This window comes from Ursus americanus, chromosome 24 (assembly GCF_024610735.1).
Source record: "Ursus americanus isolate L20-20 chromosome 24, mUrsAme1.1.p, whole genome shotgun sequence".
In the NCBI taxonomy this organism is placed as follows: domain Eukaryota; kingdom Metazoa; phylum Chordata; class Mammalia; order Carnivora; family Ursidae; genus Ursus; species Ursus americanus.
Window position 1 is genome coordinate 32,628,697 of NC_142150.1, and position 11,579 is coordinate 32,640,275.

The following is an 11,579-nucleotide window of genomic DNA, read 5'->3' on the forward strand; positions in this document are numbered from 1 at the left end:
ATTCTCACCAACAGTGTAAGAGCGTTTCCCTTTCTCCACATCCTTGTTGACACTTTTGTTCCCTTTCTTGTTCATTTTGGCCATTGTAACTGGTGTAAGGTGGTATCTCATTGTGGTTTTGCTTTGCACTTCCCTGATGGCAAGTGACATGGAGCATTTTTTTCATGTGTCTATTAGCCATTTGTATGTCTTCTTTGGAGAAGTGTCTGTTCATGTCTTCTGCCCATTTCTTGACTGCATTATTTGTTTTTTGGGTGTTGAGTCTGAGAAGTCCTTAATAGCTATTGGATATCAGCCCTTTAATTATTCCGTCATCTAGAAAAATCTTTTCCCATTCCTTAGGCTGCCTTTTAGTTGTGTTCACTGTTTCCTTTGCTGTGGAGAAGATTTTTATCTTGATGAAGTCTGCAAAGTTCATGTTTGCTTTTATTTCCCTTGCCTTTAGAGACCTGTCTTGAAAGAAGTTGTTGTGGCTGATGTCAAAGAGGTTACTGCCTTTGTTGTCCTCTCTAATTTTAATGGATTCCTGTCTCACATTTAGGTCTTTCATGGATTTTGAGTTTATCTTTGTGTATGGTGAAAGAGAATGGTCCAGTTTCATTCTTTTGCATGTGGCTGTCTAATTTTCCCAGCACTAATTATTGAACAGACTTTCTTTTTTCCATTGAGTATTCTTTCCTGCTTTGTTGAAGATTGACCATAAAGTTGAGGGTACATCTGGGCTCTCTATTCTGTTCCATTGACCTGTGTGTCTGTATTTGTGCCAGTACATTGTTGTCTTAATGCTCACAAGTCATGCAAATGATGAAAATGAAAATATATCGTTTCAAAACTTATTGGATACTGCAAACGCAGTCCTACAAGGCAAGTACATAGCAGTTCAAGCTACTCTCAAGAAATTGGAAAAATCCCCAATGCACAAGCTACACTTACACCTAAAGGACCTGGAGAAAGAACAGCATATAAAGCCTAAACCAAGCAGGAGAAGAGATATAATAAAGATTATAGCAGAAAACAATAAAATAAAAAGCAGAAGAACAGTAGAACAGATAAGCAACACCAGAAACTGGTTCTTTGAAAGAATTAAGATTGATAAATTAATTATATTTAATAAAATAACAAATGAAAGAGGAGAGTTCACAACCAATACTAAAGAAATAGAGTTATTGGTTAGAACATATTATGAGCAACTATATGCCAACAAACTAAGCAATCTGGAAGAAATGGATTCATTCCTGGAAACTTATAAAATACCAAGATTGAAACAAGAAGAGGTAGAACATCTGAACAGACCAGTAACCAGTAAGGAAATTGAAACAGTAATTCCCAAAAAATGAGAGTCCAGGGCCAGATGGCTTCTCAGGGGAATTCTACCACACATTTAAAGAAGAAATAATACCAATTCTACTGAAGCTGTTTCAAAATATAGAAATGGAAGGAAAACTTCCAAACTCGTTCTAAGAGTCCAGCATTACCTTGATCCCAAAACCAGAGAAAGACTTCATCCAAAAAGAGAATTACAGACCAATATCCCTGATGAACATGGATGCCAAAATACTCACCAAGATACTAGCCAATAGGATCCAACAGTACATTAAAAAGATTGTTCCCCACGATCAGGTGAGATTTATTCCTGGGATGCAAGGGTTTTTCAACATCCAGAAATCAATCATTGTAATAGAGCACATTGATAAAAGTAAAGACAAGAACCATATGATCCTCTCAATTGATGCAGAAAAAGCATTTCACAAAATACAGGATCCATTCTTGATTAAAACTCAAAGTACAGGGATAGAGGGAACATACCTTAATACCATAGAAGCCATCTATGAAAAGCCCATGGTGAATATCATTCTCAATGGAAAAACTGAGAGATTTTCCTTAAGGTCAGGAACACGACAGGGATGCCCACACTCAACACTATTTTTCAACATAGTACTAGAAGTCCTAGCCTCAGTACTCAGAATACAAAAAGAAATAAAAGACATTCAAGTTGACCAAGAAAAAGTCAAACTCTCTCTCTCTGCAGAATGATGTGATACTTTATGTGGAAACCCCAAAAGACTCCATCCCCAAATTAGTAGAACTCATACAGCAATTCAGCAATATGGCAGGATACAAAATCAATGCACAGAAATCAGTTACATTTCTATACACTGACCATATACCTGAAGAAAGAGAAATGAAGGAATTGATCCCATTTACAATTGCACCAAAAACCATAAGATACTTAGGAATAAACCTAACCAAAGAGGTAAAGAAAGGATCTGTACTCTAGAAACTACAGAAAACTTATGAAAGAAATTGAGGAAGACACAAAAGGATGGAAAAGCATTCCATGTTCATGGATTAAAAGAATAAACATTGTTAAAATGTCTACGCTACTCAGAGCAATCTACATATTCAAAGCAATCCTTATAAAAATACCTTCAACATTTTTCAAACAGCTGGAACAAACAATTCTAAAATTTGTATGGAACAAGGAAAGACCTTGAATTGCCAGGAGAATGTTGAAAAATAAAACCAAAGCTGGGAGCATTGCGGTAACTGACTTCAAATTTTATTACAAAGCTGGATCACCAAGACTACTACAGAACTTTTAAGGATAAACTAATGATATAATGAAAAGAATTTCTTTTTTTTTTTTTATTTTTTTTTTTTTAAAGATTTTATTTATTTATGTGACAGAGAGACAGCCAGCGAGAGAGGGAACACAGCAGGGGGAGTGGGAGAGGAAGAAGCAGGCTCACAGCGGAAGAGCCTGATGTGGGACTCGATCCTGGATCGCCAGGATCACGCCCTGAGCCGAAGGCAGACGCTTTAACGACTGCGCTACCCAGGCGCCCCGTTGAAAAGAATTTCTTGACACACAAAGTTAGTTCATTTGCTGTGAATGTGTTCAAGAGAAAGCAGGATACCTTATTTGAAATTTGCTATAGAAAGAATAACAAGTCATAGAGAACAGGCCATTATTTTTTATGGATGTTCACTGTTTGAACAGTTGTGATTGTAAAATTTCTTTCTTCTTACCAAACCAGAGTGTGGACTTAGATGTGAGGAGTATTTCATAATCAGCAATGTCAGAATTTAACTCATAGGGAAAGTATGAGCCAGGCTGGCATTATGAGGGAAGCTACTAGTTTGAGGGCAGAAGTACAGAGAAAAGTAAGGAAATCAGCTGCATTATATTAGAGTGCATGGGACAAGTCACGATATACACTATCATATTTGATATCTGTACAGATTAAGGAATCATCCAAAGCCCTCAATTCATCTTTTGCTTTCTGAGGTGATTTTGATACACCAGAGCTTCCTCATGGCATTTTTCACTTCTGCATTCCTCAGTGTGTAGATGAGTGGGTTGAGAAAAGGGGTCCCAATGGTATAAAATACAGTCACCATCTTATCCATGGGGAAAGTGGTTGGGGGGCGTGTATATATGAACATGCATGGACCAAAGAATAAGACTACAACGATGATATGAGAAGTGCAAGTAGAAAGAGCTTTTTTCCTCCCTTCTGCACTGTGGTTTCGCAGGGAATGCAAGATGACAATGTATGAAATCATCAGAGTCACAAAACTGCCTGTGCAAACGGACCCACTGTTAGTCGCCCATTCTAGGTTGATCAGATAGGTGTCCATGCAAGCGAGTTTCAGCAAGGGCTGCAAATCACAGCAGTAATGATCAATCAAATTGGGTCCACAGAAAGGCAATTTCAAGGCCAGGGCAACCTCGACTATAGAATGGATAAAAGACCCTATCCATGCAATAACAATCAAGATGATGCAGACCTGCCGTCTCATGATGGTTGGGTAATGTAAGGGCTTACAGATGGCCACATAGCGATCCACGGCCATAAGGATGAGCACAAAGACCTCCATGGAGCCAAAGAAATGTAGTGCGAAGACTTGAGTCATGCACTCATTGTAAGTTATGATTCTTTGCACAGAGAGTGAATCCACAATTAGTCTGGGGGCTGTGGATGTTGAGAAGCAGGAATCAGCAAGGGACAAATAAAATAGGAAAAAGTACATGGGGCTCCCAAGTGTCCGGCTGGACTTGATGGTCACAATAATAAGCAAATTCCCCACCATGGTTCCCATATATAAAAGGAAGAAGATTATAAATACCATTTTCTTTTTCATAGGATCTTGGGTCAATCCTAGCAGTATGAACTCAGTTACGCTGTGATTTTGCTGCATTATTTCAGGCAAAGTGGAGAAAGCGCTGGTTAGAAATAATTAATCTGCAAAGAAATGAATATTATGAAATGAATACTCCATTTGGAGGTCAAATCCATATGCTTGATCGTGGAAGTGCCATGTACCTGTGTGTTACCCCTACACACTGGTTGTTTTTCTCTGAATAGAGTGGAAATTATAATATCTATTCACCATGTATTCATGTGATTGCTTATGAAAACAATGAAGTAAATCAATAATGAAAGAGTAACTGTTTCTTCAGGCATACTAAACATTTATTTAGAGGATTTGGTATGATAGGGTATCCATTTGAACTGAATGTCTTTCTTTAGTTTAAGGCAATATCCTTTTAGGTTAGAATGTTGCCAAATGAAGAAAAATCATGCATGATTTACATAATACCATTTCACACTACTTGAACCTGGTAATTCAGTTATAAATTTTCTTCTTGTAAATATTCTGAACATTTAAGGAATGATGTAGAAACTTTTGATAACATTTCCCTTAATGAAACCTAAGAGAGAAGATGAAAGAGGGAGAGAGGACAAGGGGTAAACAAACAATATTTTAGCAGTGAACATTCATGCAGTTGGTCTAGTCCATCATGAAATTTATTTTAATCTGTTATCCTGACTAAATTTATTTCCTATTACTTTAACTCTCAATAATTTCTAGTTGTTTACAGTTCTAAATTCAGCTTCTATGACAAAGCTTTATACTTTTGAAATTATACTATGTTGTTCAAAGTTAAATTCTTTGCTTCATTCAGCATTTTAATGGGTCTTTCAGCATATTTTCTTAAGACACAAGGAGAAACTGAAGGTAAAATAAAAAATAAATAGAGAACATTTGGTATAAATCAAAATATTCTTTCAAATTTCATGTTATTTTAAGCACCAGGGATTTAGAAAATGAATTAAGGAAGCTCCAAGTCATAGCTGAAACTTTTCAATAAAGGTCCTGGAATCTATTTTCTTGAGTGTCCCATACTCTGATTCAGCAAGAGAAGATAGAAAAAGGGAGGGAACTCATATTTATTTATATATGCCAAACAGTGGACTATTCTTCTCTGTCCTCATCACATATTAGTAGCACAATTAAATGCATAAGTGCCAAGTGCCAAAAATGCATAAGTGATTCTGGGTTTCCACCCAGGTCATGATCTCAGGATTGTGGTCATGCCCCATGCCAAGCTCCGTGTCTGCTGGGAATCCTGCTTAAGATTCTCTCCCTCCCTCTCCCTCTGTCCCTTCTCCTGCTCACACACTTCTTTCTCTCTAAATAAATAAACAAAATCTGAAAAGAAAAAAAAGTAGTGCAAGTGAAAATGGTCAAAAGAACTGATTTCAAAAGAAAACCCTCTTATTAAAATAATGTGAAAAGATAATCAATTTCATTTATAGCTAAATATATTCAAATTTAAATTCCAACTATATATATTTTCACCTATCAGATTAACAAAGTAACCTTTTTGATAAATGTATCTTAAATACTGCTGAAAATGATGTGGGAAACAATTGATCCCACCCATCCGTGGTAGGAGTTTAAGGGGGGCAATCACTCAGGGAGTGATTTTCAGCATCGATATTTCAATGGCACATAGACACAGGTCTAATGTTTCCATTCGCTGCAAGGAATCTCACTCACAGGCATAAGGACAATCACAGCAGTCCTTTCCAAGTTGGCAAAAAGTCAGAAACAACTTCAATGCCCATCAGAAAGGAAGCTAAATGAATCAGAGATGGTATTGTATGCAATCATCAATAAAAAGGAAGTGAATATATATGTAATTGGTTTCTAAATTATGTTGTAAAGTCATAGAGTTCAGGACTGAATGCAGAGGATGGTAATGTTTTCATTAACAGCAGAATAATATCTATCACACACATGGACTCATATCAGTTAATTGTGTTTAAGAGAGTACCAAAATCACATAATATTTGTGGCCTCAGGCTGGGGAAATTACATTCTTGAAATCAAAGTTAGGAGGATGACTTGCCTTTTAAAATATTCCATTTGGTAGTTGAAAAGATGTCATAATCGTGCTGCATTAAAAATAAAGGTTTTAACAACCTTCTCTTAGTAGGTGGTTTGTTAATTACTTTGGCATATTACTGGATGATAACAACTGTCTTCTGACATAGGCTGCAGAAACAGCAAGATCACCAGGGCCAAAGTAAGATTTAAACGTCTATGTAACAAGGTGAGTCAGCTATATTGGCAGTTCTGGACTCAAGGCTCTTTACCACATCATGCCCCAACCACACTGCCAATCATACAGGCTCACCTGCATTTGTAGGAGTTTGCCAAATATGCTGTTGGTCCAACTCTTCAGCAAACAGGAATGAAAACTTGTCTGTGGCTTTTAACATTTAAGTATTATAAACAGATATCTGTGTATTGATCATTTGATCTACCTGTCAATGTGTTATCTATCTATCATCCTATCTATCATCTATCTACCTATCATCTATCTACATGATATAGACTGAGACACTTGTATAGTTCACATAGCGATAGACATACAAGTGACATACATTCAAAGAAAACAACATAAGGAAGGTAATTTTTATCTGGTCACTGCTGAATTCAAACATCTAGAAAAAAAGTACATGTTTAATAATAAGTATTCATAAAGTGAATGAAAGAATTAAGAGAATTTCCTATTGATACAACCCAATAGTTTTCAGTCCCATTCAATACTAAGTTACCACTGAAAAGTGTACTACTCCATCTCAAGTAAAATCATCATCTCCGGGGCGCCTGGGTGGCACAGCGGTTAAGCGTCTGCCTTCGGCTCAGGGCGTGATCCCAGCGTTGTGGGATCGAGCCCCACATCAGGCTCCTCTGCTATGAGCCTGCTTCTTCCTCTCCCACTCCCCCTGCTTGTGTTCCCTCTCTCGCTGGCTGTCTCTATCTCTGTCAAATAAATAAATAAAATCTTTAAAAAAAAAAAATCATCATCTCCATGGAGCATTTCCTGGAACACTCAAGTAGATGTTATTTCCATTCGCTTATCTCTCCACCACGATCTGCTGTGCATTTCTATTATCCTGTCTTCTCAGTTTCAATTGTAATGCACTTCTAGAAAATTCCCCAAACTTTCTACCTTCCACAGATGCTTTTTATGTGTTAGATGCACACTGTGGCATTGATCAGATGAATTTTCTCTGAGTATTAAATACAGTTATGTTAATCCCCAACACAAATCTTACCAGTTTGATGAGAGCAAAGGGTAGGATGTTCAGTCATTCTCTTTTCTTCTCAAAGTAATGTAGCCACACTTTACTCATATGAGAACTAAAAAAAAAAAAAGTGTTTCTAAACTCCTGTCTGAACACTTTATATGTCCCTGAGGCTCAGGTTATTGCCTGCAAACCAGAAGACAAGTTTGATCCTTGATTCATCTCAAACTTTCTGAAACCCACCCTCACATGCAATTTTGATGGGAAATGCTTCTCTTTTGCCTTTCCTGCATTTGTACTTAAACATGAATGATGCAAAAGACAGGAGTCTGGGGAAAGTCATTCCCTAAAGTGTTCCTTCCCTTTTAATTAAGAGCCATTAGCTAGATATGAGAAAGAACTTAATATTAAATATTTATTTTTAGATCATGGGGAAAATGTGAACTCTTCTTTCAATTAAAGGTGTTTATTTGGGCCAGAAATAACTTGTTTTGACTAGAATAAATAGAACAGCTATTATGTAGTGACCTGATGCCCAGGACTTGGTTTTTGACACCATTATCCAAGAAAATTAATTAGGACTTCTTAAAGAAATGACTGAGTCTAGGCTGGGGCAGGGAATGTACAAGATGAACTGGAGCATCGTGTAATCCTAGAAAGTAGGGAAGTGTTAACACACACACACACACACACACACACACACACACACACACATACAGTAGTACATTCACACTGTGATGAGAATATGCCAAAGGGACCCAAGAGCCAATGGGAAGAGCCCCCAGTGCCAGAACCTGGAAAAAAACTGAGGAACTAATAAATGACACTGAATTGAAATATGACTCATAGTTTAAAAAATCCACAAGTTCATAATGATATAAATGTTTAAGTAAGTAACTAGTAAATGGGGGATTAGAGATAAATCTCCCATAAAACTGAATTCCTAATGGTTTTGTAGGTACTCTTCTCTAAAAGATTACAGGATAACTCTCAATCTCTCATTTGTGCATGTACACAAGTGAGTTCCTTCCAAAAGGTACATTGAGGAATGGGGCAGAGAGGAGTAAATTTACAGAGGAGAGGGGCGCCTGGTGGCTCAGTTGGTTAAGGGTCTGCCTTCAGCTCAGGTCATGATCCCAGGGTCCTCAGATGGAGCCCCATGTTGGGCTCTCTGCTCAGCAGGGAGTCTGCTTCTCCCCCTCCTTCTGCTGCTCTCCCTGCACAAGATTTCCCTACTTGTTCTCTCTAACTCATATGCTCTCAAATATCAATAAATAGAACCTTTAAGAAATTTACAGAGGAGAAATATGGCAAACAGTACTTCAACCAGGTGATCAAGGTTAACATCAATGGTGATGAGTCATATCGAAAGTATGTACCCTCTGGCATGATGTGATGGAAATATCACTTTGCTTCTATGACCATTCTCCCAATAACCTATAACCCCAGTCCAATCTTGAGGAAAATATCAGACAAACCCCAAACAAAAGTTTTTATATAAAATGTCTGACTAGTTCTCCTCAAAACTGTCACGTTCATCTAAAGCAAGAAAAGTTAAGGAGCACCTGGTTTGCTCAGTCAGTTAAGCCTCCCACTCTTGTTTCAGGCTCAAGTCATGATCTCAGGGTCCTGAGATTGAGCCCCTCATGTGGCTCTGCCCTCAGCAGGGAGTCTGCTTCTCTATCTCTTCCTCTGCCCTCCTCCTGCTTGAGCTCTCTCTCTCTCTCTGTGTCTCTCCAAAAATAACTAATAAATCTTTAAAAAAAAAAGAAACAAGAAAAGTTAAGAGTACACTTATTGTGATGGGGACTGAGTAAAGTATAGAATTGCTTTTTTGTAGAATTTTTTAAAAACGTTTAGTTAATTATTTATGTGTCAGAAAGAGGGAGAGAGAGAGAGAGAGAGAGAGAGAGAGAGAGAGCAGAAATAGGGGAGGAGCATAGGCGTAGGGAGAAGCAGGCTCCCTGCTAAGCAGAGAGCTCATTGAGAGACTCATTCCAGGACCCTGGGATCATGAACTGGGCTGAGTGCACATGCTTAACCTACTGAGCCACCCAGGCGTTCTTAGAATTGTTGAATTATTATTTTACCTCCCTGAAACTAACGCTGTATCTTAGCCATAGTTGAAATAGACAAATAAAAGAATATTCAGAGGAACTGTCAGTGTCTTGAGCTCCTAAAGAAGACATGACACCTGGATGTGATGTGGTATACCGGACGAGATTCTGGAGAAGAAAAACAACATTAGTTAAAGTTAAAGTTATCTGAAAAAGGTATGGATATTAGTTAAAAATAGTGTTCATGTAAAGTGAATTAGTTGTGACAGATGTACCACACTATGGAAGATGGTGACAGGGGCAACAGTGCAGAGCATATGGGAACTCTGTATCATTACCAAAATTTCCCTGTAAATATAAACCTGTTATAAAATATAAAACCTGTGTATAAAAAATATGTCATCAACGTTTATCTGTCTTGTAGCATGGGTCAGAAATTCCTCCTTTCTCAATGCATACCACAAAATCTGCATAGTCTATGTCCCATTTTGGGTCTAAAGACCAGAAACTGCCATCAACTGGTAAGAGCCAATGTCCCAGTTCAGGTCCACAGGCAGGAGGCTGCTGTGGAGTCAGGAAGAGCTCCTGTGTCCGTGTGCGAGCTGTGAGACGGGGACAGCTAATGGCTCATCTTGAAGGCTCTCAGGCAGGACAACTCCCTTCAGCAGAGGTTAGCTTTTTCTAATTTTCAGGCCTTCAACTGGTTGGATGAGGACCCTACCTTAGTAAGAGCAGTCTACTTTATTCAGCAAAAGTTAATATCATCCAGAAAAATCCCATAGTCACAACCCTAAACAATAATCAAATATTTGAGCACACCGTGGCCTAGGAAAGTTAACACATAAAATTATCCAGTACAAGTTCATTGCTTATCCACCTTACACCTGTACACATCTCCTTAAACCACACTGAATCTCCAAGTAAAGACAACACGGGGAGCCTGGCTGCCTCAGTCAGTAAAGCATCTGCCTTTGGCTCAGGTCATAATCCCAACGTCCTGGGAAAGAGCCCTGTGTCAGGCTCTCTGCTCAGTGAGTACCTTGCTTCTCCCTCTCCCTCTGCCTGCCTGTCTGCCTACTTGTGCTCTCTTTCTCTGATAAATAAATAAATAAATAAATAAATAAATAAATAAATAAATAAACAAAATCTTTAAAAAAATAAAGACAGCACAAGGTCATAATTCCACCTAACATCATATAACGATCCTGCATACAACTGAAAATGCATGAAAACCTCCACAAGAAGGGAGGGTAATTTTTGGGGGGTGGTTTTTACTTTCCCCTTGATATTCAGTAAGTTATACACTATGATGTAAAATGAAAATAGTAAAAGGCTATCACAGAAAGCCAACCTATCTTCTGTTACATGATAAAGTATTAAGAAAGGGAGAAAACAAAAATATTTGCTTTATATATATTCACACACATACTCATAAGGAATAAATACAATAACTACAGTCCTCATTTTTGTAACAGTCATATGATTAGTTTATAATTACTTTCTTCTGTTACCCATTCTGTATTCATGTGCCTTCAGCAAGCACTAAAGTTTGTCGTGGTTCTTTAGTTGGTGGGGTGACACAGACCTTCATTCCTAAAGGGCCTGGGTCATTAGTAGTTCTGCCTGGATTGGGTCATTGTAGTTTTTCCTTAATCTTAATCACAGAGCATGGTGATAACTAACTGTAGTCCTATGGGAACTCCTGCCTCTGAGCCTGGAGCCTGATGAGGGGCTCAGTCCCAGGACCCTGAGATCATGACCTGAGCCAAAACCAAGAGTCAGTTATTTAAACAACTGTGCCACCCAGGTGCCCAAAGCAGGTTTATATATATATATTTAATTTTGTTTATTTAATTGAGAGAGTGAGATCATGAGCAGGGACAGGGACAGGGGGAGAGTGAGAAACAGACTCCCTGCTAAGCAGGAAGACCAAAGCAGGACTGGATCCCAGGACCACAACATCATGACCTAAGCTAATAATGATGCTTAACCAATTGAGCCACACTGTGGCCCCAAGTAGGTTTATATTTTTAAGAAATCACTCTGGCTGCTGGTGGAGAATGGAGAGTTTATTTCTCACACATTTCAGAAAGAATTTCTCCTTACGGGAAACATGAGGTTCTTAGCACGACAG

At 38.2% G+C, this 11,579-nt stretch overlaps 1 protein-coding gene across 1 annotated transcript; it reads right to left on the reverse strand.

The window, feature by feature from the left end:
• Positions 1-3,270: 3,270 nt before the first annotated feature.
• On the reverse strand, positions 3,271-4,203 carry LOC123785187 (olfactory receptor 4C11-like). Its single transcript, XM_045786900.1, has one exon. The coding sequence runs from the start codon at positions 4,201-4,203 to the stop codon at positions 3,271-3,273; it is 933 nt and encodes a 310-aa protein (XP_045642856.1).
• Positions 4,204-11,579: the final 7,376 nt, after the last annotated feature.